This window comes from Pan troglodytes, chromosome 18 (genome assembly GCF_028858775.2).
Source record: "Pan troglodytes isolate AG18354 chromosome 18, NHGRI_mPanTro3-v2.0_pri, whole genome shotgun sequence".
NCBI lineage: Eukaryota > Metazoa > Chordata > Mammalia > Primates > Hominidae > Pan > Pan troglodytes.
The window spans coordinates 73582816-73608258 of NC_072416.2; the positions used below are offsets into that span (position 1 = coordinate 73582816).

Sequence of the window (25443 nt, forward strand, 5' to 3'; positions counted from 1 at the left end):
GTATCGGTCAGGCAATGCTACGTAACAAACCACCACAACACTCAAATGACTGAAACACAATAAGCACTTTTATTGCTCCTAAAGTCTTCGACTTGGCCGCAGTGCTGGGCTCAGCTGGTCTCGCTCATATGTCTTTATAGCTACTCTTCTCAAGTGGTGGACTCAGTTTCCCCACCTCTGAATCTGGGTGAGCCCTGGGACTCCCTTTGGCCAGTAGAAGGTAGCCGAAGTGGCTGCGTGCGGATCAGCTGGAGCTGGCTGGTCTAGGATGGCCTGGATTGGGACCCCTGAACTCTCCTTCTCATGGTCTCCGCTTGTCCAGCAGGCTGGCCTGGGCTTTCTCTCGGGCAGAGGCGGAGGTCCAAAGCAAAGGAGCAGCACGCAGGTTCTCTTCAGGTGGAGGAAAGCAGAGGCGTCAGCTCAGACTATGCCTTTTTCACATAAAAATGATTTTCAGCTGAAGGCAATTAAGAAGCAGAACGTGCAGGAAAAGTTCAGGTTTCCCTCCCCTTTTCTGCCTAAAGGCACGATATAAACTCTCCATCACTGGAGACAACCCTTAACTCAGAGGTGGTACCAGAGGCTGCTGCAGACAAATCCTGTTGCATCAGCTTCCTCTCGGATATTTACCATCCCGTAGTTTACCACCTTTGGAAGCCTAAAACTGTTGTCCTTGGTCATCCTATCTCTACAAATTTATTGTCTTTTTTAAAAATGCTGTGTAAGACAGTGTTCCAAGCCATCACTTTGTTACTTTTCGTTGAGGCTTATCCTGAGTGATGTTGGCTGCCTGTGTTAACAAACTGTTTTTCGCCGGGTACAGTGGCTCATGCCTGTAATCCTAGCACTTTGGGAGGCCAAGGCAGGTGGATCACCTGAGGTCAGGAGTTCCAGCCCAGCCTGATCGACATGGTGAAACCCCATCTCTACTAAAAATACAAAAAAAATTAGCTGGGCTTGGTGGTGTACCCCTGTAATCCCAGCTACTTGGGAGGCTGAGGCAGGAGAATCACTTGAAACTGGGAGGCGGAGGTTGCAGTGAGCCAAGATGGCGCCACTGCACTCCAGCCTGGGGGACAAGAGCAAGACTCTGCCTCAAAAAAACAGAAACAAAAACATTGTTTTTCTTTGTGAATCTGTCTTTTCATTAAAAAGTCTCTCTTAATCTGTTTTGTTTTGCTATAACAATACCACAGATGGGGTCATTTATTTAGAGATAGGTGTCTTGCTCTGTCACTCAGGCTGGAGTGCACTGGCATGATCATGGTTCAATGTAGCCTCAACCTCCTGGGGTCAAGCAGTCCTCCCAACTCAGCCTCCCAAGTAGCTAGGACTACAGGTGCACGACACCATGCCCTGCTAATTTTTTTTTAACTTTGTAGAGATGGGGTCTCACTATGTTGCCCAGGCTGGTCTTGAGTGCCTGGTCTCAAGTGATCCTCCTGCCTCAGCCTTGCACAGTATTGGGATTACAGGCATGAGCCACTGAACCCAGCAAGGGTCATATATAATAAATAGAAGTGTATTGGCTTACAGTTCTGGAGGCTGGGAAGCCCAGGATCAAGGAGCCAGCATCTAGCGAGAGCCTTCTTGCTGTGTCCTAGCATGATGGAAGGCATCATATGGCAGAAGGGCAAAGTGAGGGCGAGAGAAAGACAAAGAATGAACTCCTTCATTTAAAAGGCACCACTCTCAGGATAACCAACTCACTCCTGAAATAATGGTGGTTTTTTTTTTAAGACAGAGTCTCGCTTTGTTGCCCAGGCTGGAGTACAGTGGTGTGATCTCAGCTCACTGCAATCTCTGCCTCCTGGGTTCAAGCGATTCTCCTGTCTCAGCCTCCCAAGTAGCTGGCATTACAGGCATGGGCCACCACACCTGGCTAATTTTTGTATTTTGACTAGAAATGGTGTTTTACCTTGTTGGCCAGGCTGGTCTCAAACTCCTGACCTCAAGTAATCCACACACCTGAACCTCCCAAAATGCTGGGATTACAGACATGAGCTACCATGCCTGGGCCCAGAAATAATGTTATCTACCCATTCACAAGGGCATAACCCGCATGGCCTAATTTACTTTTCATCAAGCCCCACCTCACAACACTGGGGATCAAGGTTCCAACTTTGGGAGACACAATCAAATCACAGCAGAGCCCCAGCTGAAAACCTCAGACAGGTGGAGGTAAAGTTTTGCTTCCAAGGCCTATGCTTCAAACTGGCTCACAGGAAGTTGCACTACACTCGTCTACAGGACAAAGCAAGTCACAGGACCAGCCTGGATTCAGAGGTGGAGAAACAGACTCCATTTTGGGAGGCTGAGGTGGGCAGATCACTTGAGGTCAGGAGTTTGAGACCAACCTGGCCAATATGGTGAAACCCAGTGTCTACAAAAATACAAAAATTAGCTGGGCATGGTGGTGCATCCCTGTAGTCCCAGCTCCTCAGGAGGCTGAGGCAGGAGAATTGCTTGAACTCAGGAGGCAGAGAGAGGCAGAGGTTGCAGTGAGCCGAGATTGTGCCACTGCACTCCAGCCTGGGTGACAGAGCCAGACACCATCTCAAAAAAAAAAAAAAAAAAAAAAAAATGGCCCTGGAGAGCTGTCTCCCATCTTCTACCATAAGAGGACACAGCTAGAAGGCACTGTCTGTGAAAAAGTGGGCCCTCATCAGACAACACGGGTGGCTTGATCTTGGACTTCCCAGTCTCCAGACTCATGAGAAAAACATTTGTTTATAAGTTACCCAGTCTTTTTTTTTTTTGAGATGGAGTCTTGCTCTGTCACCCAGGCTGGAGTGCAATGGCTTGATCTTGGCTCACTGCAACCTCCACCTCCTGGGTTCAAGTGATTCTCCTGCCTCAGCTTCCCGAGGAGCTGGGATTACAGGTATGTGCCACCATGCCTCGCTAATTTTGTATTTTTAGTAGAGGAGGGGCTTCGCCATGTTGGCCAGGCTGTTCTTGAATGCCTGATCTCAGGTGATTCATCCCCCTCAGCCTCCCACAGTGCTGGGATTACAGGCATGAGCCACTGCATCCAGCCAAGTTACCCACTCTTAAGGTATTTTGTTATAACCACCTGAACAAGAACAAAGACATTCTCTAAGCCACGTAGTACACATTCATAAATCTGGGGTTTTAAATACCTTCCTCCTATTATTGTCATGAGGGACAGATTCAAGTTTCATTTGGTTGAAGCTTCTAAACCTGGAAGGAACCTAAAATGAGCTTCAGCTTCAAGGCTAATGTGCCTGTTCTCCCTCCACGTAAAGCAGAAAATGCCAGATCTCCCTTGCCCTGCTTGCTTTGCAGGGAGGATGTGACTCCACAATCCAGGTTCCCCCAATCTGTGGCCACACCCAGGATGAGGATCAGAAGCTAGTGACCACCAGCATCCCTCCTGGTAGCTGATGGCAACGTGAGGGAAACTGCCTCATTTCACAGGTAACAGGGTCAGAAGTTCTGTTGGCAGCCAACACAGTTCCCAGACCAGCTCTGTGTTCCAATGTGACTTGGGTTCATTTATGTGGCTAACTCAACTTCTCTGTCCTTTCCAGAGGTTCCATGAGCTCTTCTTTTAAACATGTACTGGGCACTTACAGGCTGTCATTTCCTGAGCTCGGGACTAAACCCTCTACACATCCAGCATTCCTTTACTAAGCCCCTTTGCCCCCAGAGCTAGGAGGTGTGGCTCACAGGCAGGGATCATCCTCTGCTTTCCTCCAAGGCCTGGACCAGAAGGACCAAGGGAAGACAGTTCCAGCCCAGAGCCATTTCCCTTCCAACCTCTTGGCAAGCCTGATGAGTTCCACTCCCCCCTGATGGGCACACCTGCCTTCCAGGCACTGATCCTGCTTTCCCCCTCTTGCTCTGCCACTCACTGTGCCTGGCTTGCTGCCCAGCCTTCTCTCCTCCTACCTTTCCCACTTATTGCCTCCTTCCAGGCTTGTCCAGGATGATAAGCTCTGGTCTCAGCATTCACAGCCTCCTCTATCTCTCAGCTGTGTCCCTGGTCATGACTCTGCTTGCTCTTCCCTAAAGCAATTAAAATAGGAAAATCTGACCCTTCTCACCCAGGAGGCAGGTCCTCTCCTACCCACTGGAGACCCAGAGCAAAAGCTCTCTCCTCCCTTCATCCTCCTTCTCACCATGTGATTTCAGACAAGTCCTTTCACTTCCGAGTTTTGCCATGTGTGCCTGTGTGCATATGTATGTGATGTACAGACCTCTGGAGCCATTTCACCACAGTGCCTCTCCACTCCCAGCCAGTGCCAGGGCACCCCCTCAGCTGCTGCAGGATGTGTCACCAGAAGGAGAGAGTTAAAGGGGAAGAAAGCCCTTGAGTAGGAGCCAAGTCATCTGAACGCACACCCTGTGCCCAGAGGAGGCAGGGGCAAGAGTTGCTTTCCATGAAGAGTGCACCTGATGAGAAGGCAGCTCCAGAGGACTCAAAGGAAAACCAAGAATCAAGAGAGAAAGAAACGTGCAGTCCTTGCCTACTTGGGGAGTTGGGGGGGTCGTACCACAAACTCCTTGGTCAATATAGGGACCTGCTTCTCCGTGCGCCCCAGCCCCCTCTGCACCATGCACTCTCCTCCCGGGCCTAGCGCCTGCTACAACTATGGCCTCCACTAATTTCGGGGGTGCGAGGCGGTGGATGATGCCCAAGTGAAGCCGTTCAGGCCTCGTGGCAGCACCAGATCAAGGGCGAGGTTGCGCTGCTCGTCCTCAGAGTACACAGGCCGGTAGCCCAGCAGCTGCAGCGCACCAGCGCACAGTTCTTGCACGCGGCGGATCTTGGCAAAGGGCAGCGCATGGCGCCAGGCCTGGGAGACGTTGAGCGCATTCCTGGACGAAGTCTTGAAGGCTTCGCGGCGCGCACCAGGTCCAGATCCGTGGGTGATGTTATGGATCCAGGCCTCGAGCTGTGGCGTGAGACTGAGCCCAGTGAAGGCGTAGAGCGCACGGATTTCTGCCAGCGGCTCCCGCGCCAGGTCCTCGAAGCGCACCAGGCGGTAGCGGCCGCGCAGAAAGGGTGGCGGCTTGAGTGTGGCGGCCTCGGCGATGCGTACGTGGCTCCGGCACACCTCGCGCACCACGCGCAGGCCGGGATCGGCCTCCACCCACGTGCCGTTGGTGCCCAGCACGATGCCGTTGTCACGCGCCAGAGCCTTGGCTGTCTGCTCCCGGGAGCGCAGCACGGCCCGCGGGTCGCGCACCAGGTGCACGATGCGTAGGTTGAGCGCGGGGTCGCTGAGCAGCGGGTAGAGCACCTGCAGGTTGAAGAAGCGCACCTCCTTGAGCACCACGTGGCTGTAGGAGCGGCAGGCCTCCCGGGCCAGGCTGAAGGGCTGCCGCGCGCACAGTGGCTTGCACACGGCCTCGCTGCTGATGGCGCCTCGGGGAAAGGCACTGCAGGCGGGTGGCGAGCACAGTGCACGGCTCACGGCCCACTGGAAGAGGTCGGACAGGTTGCGGCGCCAAGGCAGATAGGCATCAAACACGTCCATGTCGCACAGGAAGACGGAGCGCACCAGGTCGCGCACAGCCATGTGCAGCGTTGCGGCGCTGCCCTGCGACAGGGTGGTCCACACGTGCCACGCGGGCTCCATTAGGTAGAAGACGTCGGGGTGCTGGTTGAAGAGTTGGCCCACGAAGGACGAGCCCGAGCGCCACGAGGACAGCACCAGCACATGCACGCGCGCCTCGCCGCCTGCTGGGGACGAGGGCCCTGGCCGGGAAACCAGAAAGAGGAGGAGGAAGGTCTGCGCCAGGAGGAGCGCGGTCACTGCTGTGCTGGAGACGCGCGGCAGCCACATGCTGACTGCTGGGGGCCTTAGGGAGGAGAGCGCAGCGGTTAGGGGCTGCAGCCTGCACGCCCATCCCGTACCCCACTGCCCAGTGCCCGCAGGGGGCAGATTCGACCACCAGACCCGAGCATCCCATGAACATGATGGTCTCAGTGGGGAGCTCTCCCGGAAATGCGGCCTTAAGACACAACTCAGGATCCAGTCTAGCTGAGAGCAAAAGTACAAATGCAGAATGCGGTCGGAAATCTGTCTACATGTGAGTCCTGCCTTCTTAATGTGAGTCCTGCCTTCTTAGTTACCTACCCACATTACCATTGTCTATTTGGAGAGGGAAATATATTTCAAACGGAATTTCTGTCTTTTGCTTAAGAATTCCTGTAAGGAAACTCTTTTAGGTTGTTGAACTGACGGGCGCTCTGGTGGATGTCACAGCACGGCCAGGCTCCCTGAGGCTCTTCCACTCCGTAGCCTGTGGTCTTTTTCCTTCTTTAATTTCCCACACTACACTGACATACATAGCCTGTGATCTTGAACCAAATATTGGATCGCCCCGTGACTCAGTTTACCCATCTGCAAAAGGGAGATGATACCAGCACATAATACAGGATTTAAGTGGATTATTGGAAAATGGGAACATGTTTGAATATCCTGGATGGACAGGAGGGACATGTAGTAATGTCCCTAACTGAAGAGTGCCCTTGCTACAGCGTGTGCTTCTGCAGTGTATGTTTTTTTTTTTAAATAGACAGGTATAACTTTTCTTATGGAAAATAACTTTTCTTATTGAAAATAAGCAAATAGGCGCTGGGCATGGTGGCTCACGCCTGTAATCCCAGCACTTTGGGAGGCCGAGGTGGGTGGATCATCTGAGGTCAGAAGTTCAAGACCAGCTTGGTCAACATGGTGAAACCTCATCTCTACTAAGTATACAAAAATTAGCCGGGCGTGGTAGCGGGCACCTGTAATCCCCAGCTACTCAGGAGGCTGAGGCAGGAGAATCGCTTGAACCCGGGAGGCAGAGGTTGTAGTGAGACAAGATCGCGCCATTGCACTCCAGCCTGGGCAAGAGCGAAACTTCATTCCAAAAAAAGAAAAGAAAAGAGAAGAAAATAAGCAAATAGGCAGGATGCGAGCCTGGGATTCAAGCCTGTAATCCCAGCACTTTAGGAGGCTGAGGTGGGAGGATACCTTGAGGCGAAAAGTTTGAGACCAGCCTGGGCAACATATGGATAGCCTGCCTGTCTCTACAAAAACATTAAAAAAAAAAAACCAAAAAAAGAAAAGCCAGGTGTGGTGGAGTGCGCCTGTGGTCCCTGCTACTCGGGAGGCTGAGGTGGGAGGACTGCTTGAGCCCAGGAGGTTGAGGTTGCAGTGAGCTTTGATCATGCCACTGCACTCCAGCTTGGGCGACAGAGTGAGAGTCTGACTCAAAACATACAATACAATATCAAAATGAGCAAATAAGGCCAGGCACAGTGGCTCATGCCTGTAATCCTAGCAATTTGGGAGGTTGAGGTGGGCAGATCACCTGAAGTCAGGAGTTCGAGACCAACCTGGCCAACATGGTAAAACCCCATCTCTACCAAAAAAAAATACAAAAATTAGCTGGGCATGGTGGTGCATGTCTGTAGTCTCAGCTACTTGGTAGGCTGAGATGTGAAAATCGCTTGAACCCGGGAGGCAGAGGTCGCAGTGAGCTGAGATTACGCCACTGCACTCCAGCCTGGGCAACAGAGTGAGACTTTGTCTCAAAAACAAAAAAATGAGCCAATAAATAAAGTGGACAAAGAACACCAATTGTTGCCATCACCGGTAGGGGGTGAAGTGCTGAAGGCAGCATGGGCTCCAGAGGGAGGGTGTCCTGGAGCCCTGTGGGTTTGCAAGGAGACCAGTTGAGGCGGAGCTGGGATGGAGCCAGAGAAGCAGAGAGGTGAGAGCAGAGGACTGTCCCGGCCAGCTGAGGGGACTCACCACCGTCCAGGGCTGCTGGGAGAGCTGCAACGCTGATCACAAATCCATGGGAGATGATTAGAGGTTCCTCAGCACCTGGTAAAGCAGGAGGGCGATGGAGTCACACTCTACAGGGGAAGATAGCCCCAAAAGCGACACAACTTCTCTGAGGCTCGATTTCCACTTCTGTAGGATGGGATGTGCAACATTTAACCTCTTAGGGCTGTTGTGAGATGCTGCTGCAAACACCTATGAAGAGGGGGCCTGGGAAAGCATTCCTTACACACATGCCCCCATTACTGTTACTGTCCCTGTGCTGAGCTACTGTTTGGAGAGGAGGAAACCCTCCCCCTGGGGAGTCTCCCCCGAGAGGAGACACCCACAGGCCACCTACTCTTCCAATCCCAGTATCTCACAGGCCACCCTCTGGCCTCCAACCACCAGCCCTTTAGTGGACCTTAAGAATGTCACATAGGTCAGGTATGGAGGTTCATGCTGGTAATCCCAGCACTTTGGGAGGCCAAGGCAGGCGGATCACCTGAGGTTGGGAGTTCGAGACTAGCCTGACCAACATGGAGAAACCCCATCTTTACTAAAAATACAAAATTAGCCAGGCGTGGTGGCACATGCCTGTACTAGGGAGGCTGAGGCAGGAAAATCACTTGAAACTGGGAGGCAGAGGTTGTGGTGAGCTGAGATCATGCCACTGCACTCCAGCCTGGGCAACAAGGGGGAAACTCCGTCTCAAAACAACAACAACAACAAAAATGTCACACGTCTCACAGGGTGGAAGGAACACTGAGCCAACCTCCCGCATTCCAAGGTCCCAGAGTGTTCTTCTCTTTGCACCTGTTGCTTCTGCAATGATCTCAAGACTGGGTGACTTTGGAAGGGAGGGGCCTGGAAGTTTTCTCCTTGCTCCTGCATCCTTTGCTCCCTGCCTTCCCCCTTCCCCGGTCCACATCGCCCACTGAGAGAAGCCAGGGTCTAACTTGTTTTTTTATATATATATATATATATATATATATATATATATATATACTTGTTTTTTTTTTTATTTTTTATTTTTTATTATACTTTAAGTTTTAGGGTACATGTGCACATTGTGCAGGTTAGTTACATATGTATACATGTGCCATGCTGGTGCGCTGCACCCACTAACTCGTCATCTAGCATTAGGTATATCTCCCAATGCTATCCCTCCCCCCTCCCCCCTCCCCACCACAGTCCCCAGAGTATGGTATTCCCCTTCCTGTGTCCATGTGATCTCATTGTTCAATTCCCACCTATGAGTGAGAATATGCGGTGTTTGGTTTTTTGTTCTTGCGATATTTTACTGAGAATGATGGTTTCCAATTTCATCCATGTCCCTACAAAGGATATGAACTCATCATTTTTTATGGCTGCATAGTATTCCATGGTGTATATGTGCCACATTTTCTTAATCCAGTCTATCATTGTTGGACATTTGGGTTGGTTCCAAGTCTTTGCTATTGTGAATAATGCCGCAATAAACATACGTGTGCATGTGTCTTTATAGCAGCATGATTTATAGTCATTTGGGTATATACCCAGTAATGGGATGGCTGGGTCAAATGGTATTTCTAGTTCTAGATCCCTGAGGAATCGCCACACTGACTTCCACAATGGTTGAACTAGTTTACAGTCCCACCAACAGTGTAAAAGTGTTCCTATTTCTCCACATCCTCTCCAGCACCTGTTGTTTCCTGACTTTTGAATGATTGCCATTCTAACTGGTGTGAGATGATATCTCATAGTGGTTTTGATTTGCATTTCTCTGATGGCCAGTGATGATGAGCATTTTTTCATGTGTTTTTTGGCTGCATAAATGTCTTCTTTTGAGAAGTGCCTGTTCATGTCCTTCGCCCACTTTTTGATGGGGTTGTTTGTTTTTTTCTTGTAAATTTGTTTGAGTTCACTGTAGATTCTGGATATTAGCCCTTTGTCAGATGAGTAGGTTGCGAAAATTTTCTCCCATGTTGTAGGTTGCCTATTCACTCTGATGGTAGTTTCTTTTGCTGTGCAGAAGCTCTTTAGTTTAATTAGATCCCATTTGTCAATTTTGGCTTTTGTTGCCATTGCTTTTGGTGTTTTGGACATGAAGTCCTTGCCCATGCCTATGTCCTGAATGGTAATGCCTAGGTTTTCTTCTAGGGTTTTTATGGTTTTAGGTCTAACGTTTAAATCTTTAATCCATCTTGAATTGATTTTTGTATAAGGTGTAAGGAAGGGATCCAGTTTCAGCTTTCTACATATGGCTAGCCAGTTTTCCCAGCACCATTTATTAAATAGGGAATCCTTTCCCCATTGCTTGTTTTTCTCAGGTTTGTCAAAGATCAGATAGTTGTAGGTAAGCGGCGTTATTTCTGAGGGCTCTGTTCTGTTCCATTGATCTATATTTCTGTTTTGGTACCAGTACCATGCTGTTTTGGTTACTGTAGCCTTGTAGTATAGTTTGAAGTCAGGTAGTGTGATGCCTCCAGCTTTGTTCTTTTGGCTTAGGATTGACTTGGCGATGCGGGCTCTCTTTTGGTTCCATATGAACTTTAAAGTAGTTTTTTCCAATTCTGTGAAGAAAGTCATTGGTAGCTTGATGGGGATGGCATTGAATCTGTAAATTACCTTGGGCAGTATGGCCATTTTCACGATATTGATTCTTCCTACCCATGAGCAAGGAATGTTCTTCCATTTGTTTGTATCCTCTTTTATTTCCTTGAGCAGTGGTTTGTAGTTCTCCTTGAAGAGGTGCTTCACATCCCTTGTAAGTTGGATTCCTAGGTATTTTATTCTCTTTGAAGCAATTGTGAATGGGAGTTCACTCATGATTTGGCTCTCTGTTTGTCTGTTGTTGGTGTATAAGAATGCTTGTGATTTTTGTACATTGATTTTGTATCCTGAGACTTTGCTGAAGTTGCTTATCAGCTTAAGGAGATTTTGGGCTGAGACAATGGGGTTTTCTAGATAAACAATCATGTCGTCTGCAAACAGGGACAATTTGACTTCCTCTTTTCCTAATTGAATACCCTTTATTTCCTTCTCCTGCCTGATTGCCCTGGCCAGAACTTCCAACACTATGTTGAATAGGAGCGGTGAGAGAGGGCATCCCTGTCTTGTGCCAGTTTTCAAAGGGAATGCTTCCAGTTTTTGCCCATTCAGTATGATATTGGCTGTGGGTTTGTCATAGATAGCTCTTATTATTTTGAAATATGTCCCATCAATACCTAATTTATTGAGAGTTTTTAGCATGAAGGGTTGTTGAATTTTGTCAAAGGCTTTTTCTGCATCTATTGAGATAATCATGTGGTTTTTGTCTTTGGCTCTGTTTATATGCTGGATTACATTTATTGATTTGCGTATGTTGAACCAGCCTTGCATCCCAGGGATGAAGCCCACTTGATCATGGTGGATAAGCTTTTTGATGTGCTGCTGGATTCGGTTTGCCAGTATTTTATTGAGGATTTTTGCATCAATGTTCATCAAGGATATTGGTCTAAAATTCTCTTTTTTGGTTGTGTCTCTGCCAGGCTTTGGTATCAGAATGATGCTGGCCTCATAAAATGAGTTAGGGAGGATTCCCTCTTTTTCTATTGATTGGAATAGTTTCAGAATGAATGGTACCAGTTCCTCCTTGTACCTCTGGTAGAATTCGGCTGTGAATCCATCTGGTCCTGGACTCTTTTTGGTTGGTAAACTATTGATTATTGCCACAATTTCAGCTCCTGTTATTGGTCTATTCAGAGATTCAACTTCTTCCTGGTTTAGTCTTGGGAGAGTGTATGTGTCGAGGAATGTATCCATTTCTTCTAGATTTTCTAGTTTATTTGCGTAGAGGTGTTTGTAGTATTCTCTGATGGTAGTTTGTATTTCTGTGGGATCGGTGGTGATATCCCCTTTATTAAGGACATCCTCCTCCTTCATTTGCAGGACATCAAGGGCTCCGGACATTGTGAAAGTTTCCCTTTAAGTTATGACGGGAATCCAGAACAACGCCGTATGGACCCCTCTGCAGGTAGCGCGGAAAAGCGCCAGGGTCTAACTTGTGAGCAGATCTCCTCTCTGCCCCTTTCCCTCATCAGAAGGCAACAGGGGTGGGTGGAGGATGCCCAGCAGCTCTGTCACCAGCCGACTCCAGATCCCACGGCCACTCTGGGAAAACCTGGAAGACGGGGAGAGTAGCCACACATCTGCTCCGCACATGATCAACGCTCCTCCAGTGCCAGTGGGCTGACGATGGTTGGCTTCCTGCCAATGGGGCGCCGAAAGAGAAGGGAACTCATTTTCTGACTTCAATGATCACAAGTGCTAGGTGCTTCAAGTCCATGCGATGACTTAACTCAACGGGCCCTGAGGTGGGCATGATGATGTCAATTTTTCAGGTGAAAGACTCAAGGCTTGGAGAGACAGCTAGAAAGCTGGGACCCCAGGACTCCTGTTCCTAAGCTCCTGGCACTTCTGATCCCAGGCTGTGGGCTTCTCCCACCTGTGACTGCTCCCTGCAGAGTGCAGGACCCTGCTGCTCTGGCCCAAACACAGTTGTCCTGGCTAGCTCAGCCCTTCCCTGGGTAGGGAGGATCTTGATCCCAAGCCAAGGTATTTGTTACCTGTGTTCCAGGAAAGCCAGAGGTCTTCCTAAGTGACTCACACACTACAGGAACTGCTATGAGATCCTATTACTGAAACTCAAGAACTAGGAAGGTGGTTGAATCATCCTACGCCACAGAGTCTCCAGAAGACCAGTTCCTAGCTGAGAGCATTCTGATAGGAGCCTTACGTTCAGCACAGTGGACATTTGGGCCAAGGTTTTGACATTAGGAAGAACAAGTCAGGCAGACCCTGTGATAGGTACTTCTGTCTTCATGATTAAATGCTATCATCCCAAGTCCCTGGGAGGCAGAAATGACCATCCCTCTCTGTTTTAATTGAAGCAGTGGGGCTCAGAGACATGAATATCCAGTAAGAAGGAGGAAGGGCAGGGGCTTAAATCCAAGAGCCAGCCGGGTACGATAACTCATGCCTGTAATTAGGGCACTTTGGGAGGCGGAGGCGGGTGAATTGCTTGGGCCCAGAAGCTCAAGACCAGCCTGGGCAACATGGCCAAACCCCATCTCTACTAAAAATACAAAAATTAGCCAGGTGCAGTGGCGCGGACCTGTAGTCCCAACTACTCAGGAGGCTGAGGTGGGAGGATTGCTTGAGCCTAGGAGGCACAGGTTGCAGTGAGCAGAGACTGTGTGACTGCACTCCAGCCTGGAAAACGGAGAGAGACCCTGTCTCAAAAATAAATAATAAATAAATAAATAAATAAATAGGCCGGGTGTGCGGTGGCTCATGCCTGTAAACCCAGCACTTCGGGAGGCTGAGGCGGGTGGATCACCTAAGGTCAGGAATTTGAGACTAGCCTGACCAACATGGTGAAACCCCGTCTCTACTAAAAATACAAAAATAGCCAGGCATCATGGCAGGCGCCTGTAGTCCCAGCTACTCGGGAGGCTGAGGCAGGAGAATCACTTGAATCCAGGAGGTGGAGGTTGCAGTGAGCCAAGATCACACCACTGCACTCCAGCCTGGGTGACAGAGCGAGACTCTGTCTCAAAAAGTAAATAAATAAATAAACAAACAAACATACATAAATACATCCAAGAACCAGACTCTCACTGCAGGGCTCTGTGGTGGGCGTCGCAGTCCTGAGCCTTTGTCCAGTGCCCTTTCCCATCCTGGAAGGCCTATCTCCCCCTTGAAAGTCTTCCCTTGATGGGGGGCACATATTTATTATATGTTTATTTTTTGGAAAAGCTAACACATAGGTGTTGTATAAAATTCTAAGCCACGCATGGTGGCTCACGCCTGTAATCCCAGCACTTTGGGAGGCTGAGGCGGGCAGATCACTAGAGGTCAGGAGATCGAGACCAGCCCGGCCACCATGACAAAACCCCATCTCTACTAAAAATACAAAAATTAGCCGGGTGTGGTGGTGAGTGCCTGTAGTCCCAGGTACTTGGGAAGCTGAGGCAGGAGAATCATTTGAACCTGGGAGACGGAGGTTGCAGTGAGCTGAGATTGCACCACTGTACTCCAGCCTGGGCGACGGAGCGAGACTCCATCTCAAAAACAAAACAAACAAACAAAAAAACTCAAGGTAAAGATGAGGGCATTGCCAGCTCATGTTTCATATGTGAAGACAGGAAAAGAGGCCACACTCCCTGGGCAGACACAGCCCCACACCAGAGCACAAGGCCAGTCAGGCAGAAGAAAGTGACGTTTCCTATCTCTGCCCTCTCCAGCCCTCCAACCTCAGAGGCAATTCTGCTTTAAATTTCCAACAAGTAATTAATGGTGATGATGGTGATGATGATGATGAAAATGATCATATTTTTTCAGGAGGAGGGTGGAAGTAAAAAGTACAAGAGGCCATAAAGGGAATAGAAAGTTCTGTTTCCTGTTTTGGTACCCAGGAGCACCCTAAGCAGTGGTCCTTCTTAAGTCACAGAAGCTTTTTTTGACATTAACTCTTTTTAAAATTTATTTTTGTCAAAATACTACACATAGCTTGAGAAAGGATAAAATATGCCTGGAGGCCAGGCACGGTGGCTCATGCCTGTAATCCTAGCACTTTGGGAGGCCGAGGTGGGAGGATCTCTTGAGCCCAGGAGTTCAAGGTTGCAGTGAGTTATATCATTCTACTGCTCACCAGCTTGGGCAACAGAGTGTGACCCTCTTTCTTAAAAAAAAATCAAAAACCTAAAACCACAGCAAAACACTCCAGCTCACAGCTGAAGCACTGAGAGTACATTTCCTTTCTTGTTTTTTCTTGTTTCCCTTAGTTTTCCTTGGGGCCAATTGCACTAGATATTAGAAAGGTTGAAAGAAAAATTTAAAAGATGTGAAAAGTAGAAGAAAAAACATAAATGACAGATAAAGGTTGGAAAATAGAGAAGAGATAAGATCAGCAAAAGATTCATCCAGGAAAGCCAGTGCTCAGGATCCCGATCCTGGCAGAGCTGACAATCAAGTTGGGGACACTGAAGACACATCTGGCTATGTGATGGTCAAGAGGCCTGATGGTGTCCCAGTGGATGGCCTGGACATCCAGCCACGGGAGGGTCACGCTGGTCCTGGCTGCATCCTTATCTCCTGGATTCCAGCAAAGTCCCCACCTGGCCTCCCTTCAGTCCATCTTGTACAGTTGCCCCCAGAGGTGCCTACATCACACATCTGATCCTGTCATTCTCCTTTTCAGTAACCTTCAGCTTTCCAACCTTATCTTCCATATCCCAGGCTTCAGATGGCCGGGAATAATCAGTGTTCATCAAACAAGCTCCATCCCTCACAACTCCTTCACCCATGCTATGAGTGCGCAGCCCTGACTCCCACTGGGAGGCATTTCAGCCTCGCCTGCAGCCACCTCCTCTGTGCCTGTCAAGGCATGCCCCACTCTGCCCTGCATTGTACTTTGCTTTCCCTTCTTGCCTGTGAGCAACCCGGAACTTTGGATTGTGGTTTTTTGCAAGCGAACACCTGTTCTCCGGTGACTAGTGTGAGGATTGGCACTGCACAGGTGCACTGGACATGCTTGGTTCTGTCCACTCAGTACCTGTTTTTCCTTCTGATAACAGTATCTAGGCTTTTCCCTGGGGAACCACCTTCACCCACTCAAAAGTGCATGTGGCTCAGATGGGGCTGATCCACCACTCCCAGCTCCTAAGGGTCATGTGTCCCAAGACAGACTCACCTCTATATTCCACACACTGACCCTGCCCCCACCCAGCTCACACAGAACTATTGGCCTAGGAATGGGACATCTGCTCAACTGCAATTCTGGAGTTTTGTTGATCACAAAGGAAGAGGAAACTGCCTGGGTTTAAAGTCAACAACAGAAGAGAACTCAGCAGAGAAAGTTCACAGGCAAGCTGACAGCATCATCTAAGCATTTGGATCCAGTTGTGCAAGGCTTACCCATGGACCCCTCAGCTGAGGGAAGCATTCACTTTCTGCTTAAGTCCCTGGGAGATGAGTTTCTGTCACTTACACCCAAGAGTGGTGATTAGAGAGTGACAGTGAAACCGTTGGTGGGGTGAGGTGGGAAGGGTGCAGGGGCAGAGCTTCTGGGGGCTGGCCCTGCGTTGTTTCTCTCTGACAGTGCTAATTACATGCGTGTGTTCAGTTTGTGAAAGTTCACCAAGCTGTACTTTCATTATATGTACTCTGAAGAATGGCATACTTCAATAAAAAGTAAAGAATCCTGACTGAAGAAGATAGTAAGAGTCATGTCAAGGAATGTCCCAAACAACAAATGAGTAGAGGACATGAACAAATACTTGCCATTGCAATCAGATACTCTGTGGTCCACATCCACAGGGAGGAATTCCCCAATAGCCCACATGGCTTTGTGCCGAGCACCTTAAAGTCACAGGATCTTCTAAACATCCCTTACCATTTCTTGGCCTGGCCTGAGAGACCTAGGAAGGAGCTATGGTTCTGCCTGATTTGCAAATAGGAAAAGAAAGACATTGACCAAGGATGGTTTTCCATAGCAGGATTGAGCTGGAGCCCAGGAGTCCTGGCTCTCTGGGCAGCACTCACTTCCAGCCAAGCTCTGCCTACCCTCGACACAGCAGCTCCAGGCCGGGAGTGGTGGCTCACACCTGTAATACCAGCATTTTGGGAGGCTGAGGCAGGTGGCTCACCTGAGGTCAGGAGTTTGGGACAAGCCTGACCAACACGGTGAAACCCCATCTCTACTAAAAGTACAAAAATTTGGCCAGGCGTGGTGGCTCATGCCTGTAATCATAGCACTTTGGGAGGCTGAGTAGGGTGGATCACGAGGTCAAGAGATCGACATCATCTTGGCTAACACAGTGAAACCCTATCTCTACTAAAAATACAAAAAATTAGCCGGGCGTGGTGGCGGGCACCTGTAGTCCCAGCTACTCAGGAGGCTGAGGTGGGAGAATGGCGTGAATCTGGGAGGCGGAGCTTGCAGTGAGCTGAGATCGTGCCACTGCACTCCAGCCTGGGTGACAGACAGAGTGAGACTCCGTCCTCCCTAAGAAAAAAAAAAAGAGAAAAAATACAAAAATTAGCCAGGTGTGGTGGTGGGCACCTGTAATCCCAGCTACTCGGGAGGCGGAGTCAGGAGAATCGCTGGAACCCAGGAGGCAGAGGTTGCAGTGAGCCCAGATCATGCTACTGCACTCTAGCCTGGCAACAGAGTAACACTCCGCCTCAAAAAACAAACAAACAAACAAAACCAGAACAACAACAAGACACAGCAGCTCTTCTTGTTACCAGCCTGTTCCAGCCCTGTTCATAAAATCTAAAGGAACAAAATGTAACACTAGGTATAGATCCCAGGTTTAGATTTCTCTGTTTAGAGTTGGCTGGAGGCCATCCCTGTTCGAGAATCCCAAAGCCACCTGGGCACGGTGGCTCACGTCTATAATCCCAGCACTTTGGGAGGCCGAGGCGGTTGGATCACCTGAGGTCAGGAGTTCGAGACCAGCCTGGCCAACATGGTGAAACCCCGTCTCTACTAAAAATACAAAAATTAGCCACCATGGTGGCAGGTGCCTATTTGTAACCCCAGCTACTCCGGAGGCTGAGGCAGGAGAATTGTTTGAGTCTGGGAGGTGGAGGTTGCAGTGAGCAGAGATCATGAGCCATTGCATTCCAGCCTGGGCAACAAGAGCAAAGCCCCGTCACAAGGAAAAAAAAAAAAAAAAGAATCCCAAAGGCTGGAAAAAACATACCCAATGAGGAGTCAGTGGCCTTGAGGCATCAAGAGCTACGACTGGGGCCAAACTGCTCTAGTGGAGCCCTGGGCATTTGGAAGGAGGAAGGCTAACAAGGAGCGAAAGAAAGAGGAAGAAAGAAGAGAGAAAGAAAACAGAAAATGAGACAAAACATAAAGCAGGGAACATAAAACATAAAACAGGCCAGGTGCGGTGGCTCATGCCTGTAATCCCAGCACTTTGGGAGGCCGAGGTGGGTGGATCACATGAGGTCTGTAATGGGAGGCTGAGGCAGGAGAATCGCTTGAACCCGGGAGGCGGAGGTTGCAGTGAGCCTAGATCGCGCCATTGCACTCCAGCCTGGGCAACAAGAGTGAAACTTCGTCTCAAAGAAAAACAAAACCAAAAACAAAACAGAAAACATAAAGATGGAAGATGAGTGTTCATGGGGGGCAGGAACAAGGAACCCCTGCAAACATCATCTATGAGGGTTTCCTACATGCCCAGTCTTTCCCATCCATTTTCTGATTTGATCCTCACAGCAACCCTATGACATGGACCTGATGATTATCCCTATTTTATAGATGAGGAAAGTGAGGCGTAGAAAAATTAAGGGAGGCGGGGCATGGTGACTGATGCCTGTAATCCCAGCACTTTGGGAGGCCGAGGCGGGCGGATTACCTGAGGTCAGGAGTTCAAGACCAGCCTGGCCAACATGACGAAACCCCAACTGTACTAAAAATACAAAAATTAGCTAGGCGTGGTGGTGCATGCCTGTAATCCCAGCTACTCGTGAAGATGAGGCAGAAGAATTGCTTGAGCCCAGGAGGCGGAGGTTGCAGTGAGCCGAGATTGTGCCACTGCACTCCAGCCTGGGCAACAAAGCAAGACTCTGTCTCAGAAAAAAAAAAAAAAGAAAAAAGAAAAGGTACTTGCGGGAAGAATTCACACAGTGGCTGCTGAGTCAGAGTTGGAAGTCTAGTAGTGTAACCTTGGAGCTCTTCGCTACATAGGGTCAAGTGAAAAACAGAAGTAACAAAGCTGACATACACATATACATTTCTCCCATCTGTGTGTGTTCTTAGATGTGCATGTATTTTTCACACAGTTGGCTGGGTGTTAAAAATACACGAATATCAAAGAACACTCACAGATGGGAGAAAACAGTTGCAAATCATGTCTACAGAATGGGACTTGTACCCAGAATATAAAAAGAGCTCTTACAACTCAACACGAAATAGGCAAATATCCTATTTAGTTTTTAAGGAATAAGCATATTTAAGAAATATAAGAATAAATACATTTAAGAATGAATAAAGAAAAAAATTAAAATGAGTACAGGATTTGAGAGAAGTTTCTCTGAAGAAGATACACAAATGGAAAGATGCTCAACCAGGCGCAGTGGCCCATGCCTGTAATCCCAGCACTTTGGGAGGCCGAGGTGTGTGGATCACCTGAGGTCAGGAGTTCGAGACCAGCCTGGCCAACATGGTGAAACCCCGTCTCTACTAAAAATACCAAAAACTAGCCAGGTGTGGTGGCAGGCACCTGTAATCCCAGCTACTCGGCGGGGAGGGAGAATCGCTTGAATCCGGGAGGCAGAGGTTGCAGTGAGCCAAGGTTGTGCCATTGCATTCTAGCCTGGGGAACAAGAGTGAGACTTTGCCTCAAAAAAAAAAAAAAAAAAAAAAAAGGCCGGGCACAGTGGCTCACGCCTGTAAACCCAGCACTTTGGGAGGCCAAGGCTGGTGGATCACCTGAGGTCAGGAGTTCGAGACCAGCCTGACCAACATGGAGAAACCCCGTCTCTACTAAGAATACAAAATTAGCCAGGCATGGCGGCGCATGCCTGTAATCCCAGCTACTCGGGAGGCTGAGGCAGGAGAATCGCTTGAACCTGGGAGGCAGAGGTTGTGGTGAGCCGAGATTGCACCATTGCACTCCAGCCTGGGCAACAAGAGTGAAACTCCGTCTCAAAAAAAAAGGAAAGATGCTTAACATTTTTAGGCAGTGGGGAAATGCAAATTAAACCACAGTGACAAGTCACTTTCCATCCACCATGAAGGTTACAATTTTAAAAAGGTAATTATAATAAATAATATATAATTACAACTGTTGGTGAGATGACAGAGACGTGGGGATCCTCATAAAATGGGGATGTCAGATGGTGCATTTCCTGAAGAAACAATTTGGTGGTTTCTCGAAAGGTTGAATAGAGTGACCATATGATACAGCAGATCCACTCCTGGGTACACACCCTAGAGAACTGAACATACAAGCCCACATGAAAACCTGCTCATGAATTTGCACAGCAGCATTATTCATAATAGCCAAAAAGTGGAGACATCCCTAATGTCTATCAGCTGATGAATAGATAAACAAAATGTGGTGTAACCACACAGTAGACAATTCTCTGCAATAAAAAAGAATAAAGTACTGATATATACAAAGTTCAATGTGAAAACACTGAATATACTATAAGCCAGTGAACTGTACACTTTTAAAATATAAACTTTGGGCCGGACGCAGCGGCTCACACATGTAATCCCAGCACTTTGGATTAAATGGGTGGATCACCTGAGGTCAGGAAGGCAGAGTTTGCAGTGAGCTGAAATCAAGCCACTGCACTCCAGCTTGGGTGACAAGAGTGAAACTCGGTCTTAAAAAAAAAAAAAAAATATATATATATAAAATATAATATACTTATATATAATATATATAAACTTTAACATACATGAATTCTATCTCAATAAAGCTATTATTTAAAAAAATACAAAGTATGGGAGATGCACACTGAAGTTTGGTGTTTATTTTTCTATGGCCAGTTTACAGGTAATTTTTTTTTAATTTTTATTTTTTGAGACGGAGTCTTGCTCTGTCGCCTAGGCTGGAGTGCAGTGGCACGATCTCGGCTTACTGCAAACTCTGCCTCCCGGGTTCATGCCATTCTCCTGCCTCAGCCTCCTGAGTAGCTGGGACTACAGGTGCCCGATGCCACGCCTGGCTAATTTTTTGTATTTTTTAGTAGAGACCGGGTTTCACCGTGTTAGCCAGGATGGTCTCGATCACCTGACCTCGTGATCCGCCCGCCTCAGCCTCCCAAAGTGCTGGGATTACAGGCGTGAGCCACCGTGCCTGGCCGGTAATTTATTTTCTTACTAGTGCTTTGCTGCATTTTCCAGATAGTCTACATCAGACTTTTATCACAATGATAAAATCAGAAATTTCTAATTGGTTAAAGGAGGCTTAGGTGGAGTTTGTCTTTCTCCAGCTATCACTGCAGAGAGACAGGTGCCTGCAAAACCATCTCCCAGCTGACCTGAGTACCCAGTTAGCCAGAGAAGGCCAGGGGCATGAATTACCCGCTCTGCACTAAAAGGTGTCAGAGCTCCCAAGCACACTCTCAACCCCAGGACTGTGGGCTGGGCCAGGCTGTGGCTGAAGCTGTGCCTGGCCCCCAAGCCCTGGCCACATCTGCCAACTCTGCCAGTCCTGGTGATGCAGCTGCATGGCATCCCCCAGAGGCAGGGGGCTGGGACTGCAAGGCCCAGATGCTGATGGAGAAAACAGATCTGCCTTCAAAATCTACTGGGAAATGAATTCTAATTAGCCTGGGAAAGGAGCCTCAAGCCTCCCTGGCTCAGAGCCACTGCCCTGGGGCATTTCAGAGCAGATAAGCAGATAGCAACACACAAACCCTTTTCCTTGGCTGGGAGCTTTAGGGATTCTCACAGGGCACTTCACACAGCACCTGACTTGGTCTAAATTGTAGTACCTTACAGCTGGAGGCCATAAAGTCTGAGGGTTCCCCACTTCTTCTGTGCAGCAACACACACAGGGTACGGAGTGGGATTGTGCTTTTAGCACATTTGCCTGTTTCCCTAAGTATTGACAGAGCCCTCTCATTACAGAGATAATCTGGAATGTTCCCTGGTTTATTAACCATTTATTTTAATTACCTTATTTTTTAAAAGTAAATCATTCTTCCAAATCTATGACAGAAAAAGGAAGAGACTATTTCATAGGAAAATAACTCAGGGCCGGGCGCGGTGGCTCATGCCTGTAATCCCAGCACTCTGGGAGGCCAAGACAGGCAGATCACCTTAGGTCAGGAGTTGGAGACCAGCCTGGCCAAACATGGTGAAACCCTGTCTTTACTAAATACACAAAAAGTAGCCAGGTGTGGTGGCACGTGCTTGTAATCCTAACTACCCAGGAAGCTGAGGCAGGAGAATCACTGGAGCCCAGGAGTCCGAGGCTGCAGTGAGCTGAGCCACTGCACTCCAGTCTGGGCGACAGAGAGAGACTCCATCTCAAACAAAAACAAAAACAAAAACAAAAACCAAAAAACACATAGTCAAATGCAACATGTGGACCTTGTTTGGATTCTGATTTGAAAAAAACATCTGCCAGGAGATACCCTAGAGGTAATCAGATATATTTCAATATTGACTAATAGGTGATAGTGAGAAATTATTATTAATACTATTATCACTACCCAGAACAATCTTGTTCATGTATTTCTGGACCCATCTCCCCGCCCAAGACACTAGAAGCAGAATGGTGTCTGTCTCATTAAAGACAGTAGGTATAGAGCACTGAGGTTAAGAGTGTGAATCCCACTTGACCATTTACTGCGTAATCTTGTGCAAGTTACTTCCTTCTGTGCCTGCTTGGTTAAAAAAAAATCTGGAAGGTCAGGTGCGGTGGCTCACACCTGTAATCCCAGCACTTTGCCAGGCTGAGGAGGGCGGATCACGAGGTCAGGAGTTTGAGACCAGCCTGACCAACATGGTGAAACCCCATCTTTACTGAAAATAAAAAATTAGCCGGGCATGGTGGCGGGTGCCTGTAATCCCAACTACTCAGGAATCTGAGGCAGGAGAATCGCTTGAACCTGGGATGCGGAGAGGTTGCAGTGAGCCGAGATTATGTCACTTTCACTGCACTCCAGCCTCGGTGACAGAGCGAGACTCCGTCTCAAAAAAAAAAAAAAAAAATCTGTAAAGTGGGGGAAACAATATAACCCAACTCATGGGCTTGATTGAAAGAGTGAGTGAGTGGATATTTGTAAAGCAGAACAAAGTCTGGCCCATAGTGCACTTATGAGTATTTGCTTAGGAATCTTCCTTCCTGGGCCACACTTATATTCTATGAATCCAAGGGAAAGTCTGTGAATGAGGAAAACCCAAGGACAATGGCTCTACCAGATTCAGGTGCCCCAGTGCCCCAGCAACAGAATGTGGCAGGCACAGACAGGGTCCCCACAAGGGCAAACAAAACAGAAGACGCTGGAAAGTCATGGCTAGAGGCCTGGCTTATGTTTTTTCTGAGATGGAGTCTCGCTGTTGTCCAGACTGGAGTGAAGTACCGCAATCTCAGCTCACTGCAACCTCCGCCTCCTGGGTTCAAGTGATTCTTCTGCCTCAGCCTCCCAAGTAGCTGGGATTACAGGCACTCACCACCATGCCCAGCTTATTTTTGTATTTTTAGTAGAGATGGGGTTTCACCATGTTGGCCAGGCTGGTCTTGAACTCCTGACCTCAGGTGATCCACCTGCCTCGGCCTCCCAAAGTGCTGGGATTACAGGCGTGAGCCACTGCGACTGGCCTTAGAAGCTTGGCTTCTGAAGCCGGATTGGGTTCAAATCCTGTCTCTACTACCAGTGAGGGGTGTGACTTAGAGCAAGTCACTCTCTGGCTCTCTATACTCCAGTTGACTCTGTTTGTAGAACAAAGCCAGAAAAGTTCCGGCCTCCCAGGCTGGAGAGGAGCCCAGCCCCAGCTCCCGGAGCAGCACAGCACCCTCAGAGGCCCTGGTACTTGGCCTACTCGCTTGTGGGTTTAAGTCAGCCAACTCCTTTCTACTCTTCAGGCCTCAGTTTTCCCATTCTCAAAAATGGGAAACTTGACTGCCTTGCCTCTGTGAAAAAGGAAGGAGAAAGGAAAGTCAACATTTGCTAGGCACCTGTCCTGAGGCCCAGAGGGCCTGTCCTGAAGCCCAAGATGAAGCCGTCAGAAGCAGTGACGCAGGACTCCAATTCCCCTGGGTCTGGTTCCAAATCAACCCGCCAAGCTACTGTCTCTCAATAATTCTATGGAAAAAGCCCTTCGAGAGCTTTTGAAAGTCATGTCCTTTGAAACTCAAGTATCGAGACAAAAGGGGTTCTCCCCTCGCAGTGAGGATTCCCCCGCGCAGCCGAAGCCCCAGCAAGACACTTCCAAATCGGCGCCAACAGCGGCGATGCCCTTTCCACGTTGCTGATGGAAAAGCCACTCCCAGCTCTTCCCGCCACCCCAGGTCCCCGGTGCAGGACAGAGGAGCGTCCCCAGCTGTGCCACCAGCCCGGCCCCCAGCCGACCCGAGTGTGGGGACATCCCCCGCGGAGAATGAAGAACCAACGTACCCAAAGCTTGGCGGCTCTGCCCGAGCTGCAGCGGCACGGTGGGGGACGCCTCTCTCCCTGGGCTCAGCAAAGGCTCCCAAACGTCGTCTCTTCCAAATTCCACGGCACAGCCAGCTCTTTCTCTTCACTGGGAGGGTCCGCAGGGGCTGACTTGCTCCTTAAGGTCCCAAGACTATTAAGCGACACCCGGTGAGGCCGGGAAAGGGGCTCTAAGAGGCATGGACGAGAATTGGGGGTGACCAAGCCACTGGGAGCTCCTGGAGACTCGAGGTAGAACGAATGTGGGAACAGGGCAGGAGTCCCAGAATGGGATGTTGAGGATGGGGGTGTCCTGGGGCTACCACAGGGAAGGACCCGGCACAGAGCTCCCTCTGGAACCCGGCACTGCGGCCCGCGCCCTCTACTCCCCGCGCGCCGGCCAGCAACCCTCGGCGCTGCCCGGTGCAGCCCGCCCGAGCGCACACAATGAGGCGCTTTCAGACGTGGCTGCGGTCCCGGGGTGGCCAGCGGGAGCTAGCGCCGTGGGGGAAGGAAGGAGCCGGTTGGCCCACCCCCGACCGAGGGGCCACGCCTCGGGGGAGGGGCGCCGGCCGAGGGCGGGGCAGGAGGGCCCGGCAGGAGGGCCCAGGTGGGCTGGGGCTCTGAGAGGCTCAACTTTTAGCCGAGGATGTCAAAGGGCGCTGGCAGAGTCACCTCTCATCTGACTACAAAGGAACGTTGTACCCCACCCCACCCCAAATCCCCAGAGAAGGGGGGCTCCTGGGAGGACAAAGGCCCTAGTGAAGGAAGTCGAATCTTAATCTTGACCCTCCTCACTCTCGGGGGCATCCTTGAGGCGCGGTGACTTGGAATCCAAACCCTTCCCAAGGCCACGGCACCTGGATGACACATGGACCCGGTGCAGTGTCCCAACTGGGAAGAGCGGAGAGACCAGGTGGCCTTAGGAGCTGGGTCCGCAGCTTTTCCCCTCCTCCTGCGTATTCCCTGCCCTAGCCTAGGCCCAGAGGCGCAGGTTCATAGCAGGTCCAGATAAAGACATGATACGTTTCAATAAATAAGATATTTCCGGCCAGGGCCGGGCGCGGTGGCTCACGCCTGTAATCCCAGCACTTTGGGAGGCCGAGGCAGGCGGATCACGAGGTCAGGAGATCGAAATCATCCTGGCTAACACAGTGAAACCCCGTCTCTACTAAAAATACAAAAAAATTAGCCAGGCGTGGTGGCGGGCACCTGTAGTCCCAGCTACTCGGGAGGCTGAGGCAGGAGAATGGCGTGAACCCGGGAGGCGGGGCTTGCAGTGAGCCGAGATCGCACCACTGCACTCCAGCCTGGGCAACAAAGCGAGACTCCCTCGGAAAAAAAAAAAAAAAAAATCCGGCCAGGCGCAGTGTCTCACGCCTGTAATCCCAGCACTTTGGGGGGCCGTAGTGGGTGGATCACGAGGTCAGGAGTTCGAGACCAGCCTGGCCAACAGGGTGAAACCCCGTCTCTACTAAAAATACAAAAAGTAGCTGGGCGTGGTGGCAGGCGC

General features: G+C 49.5%; 2 protein-coding genes across 4 annotated transcripts in view; both read right to left on the reverse strand.

Annotated features, from left to right (window-relative positions):
* The window catches only part of TMEM170A (transmembrane protein 170A), a 53578-nt gene extending 29551 nt beyond the window's left edge, over positions 1–24027 (reverse strand). The window contains exon 1 of the mRNA XM_054667971.2: positions 23913–24027. The gene's annotated coding sequence lies outside the window, so the exon portion shown is untranslated. The remainder of the gene's footprint in view (positions 1–23912) is intronic.
* On the reverse strand, positions 47–24039 carry CHST6 (carbohydrate sulfotransferase 6). 3 transcript variants are annotated; one of them, XR_010152457.1, is made up of 4 exons: positions 23913–24039; positions 7779–7853; positions 1535–5832; positions 47–390 (listed from the first exon to the last, which is right to left on the reverse strand). XR_010152457.1 is itself a non-coding variant. In XM_024349955.2 (4 exons), the coding sequence occupies exon 4, from the start codon at positions 5814–5816 to the stop codon at positions 4629–4631; it is 1188 nt and encodes a 395-aa protein (XP_024205723.1). In that variant the 5' UTR covers positions 5817–5832; positions 7779–7853; positions 19617–19772; positions 23913–24013; the 3' UTR covers positions 47–4628. The 3 variants fall into 3 exon arrangements, 2 of the variants coding, with proteins under 2 accessions (XP_024205723.1, XP_024205724.1); XM_024349955.2 differs by adding an exon at positions 19617–19772 and having other exon boundaries at positions 47–5832; positions 23913–24013; XM_024349956.2 differs by having other exon boundaries at positions 47–5832.
* Positions 24040–25443: the final 1404 nt, after the last annotated feature.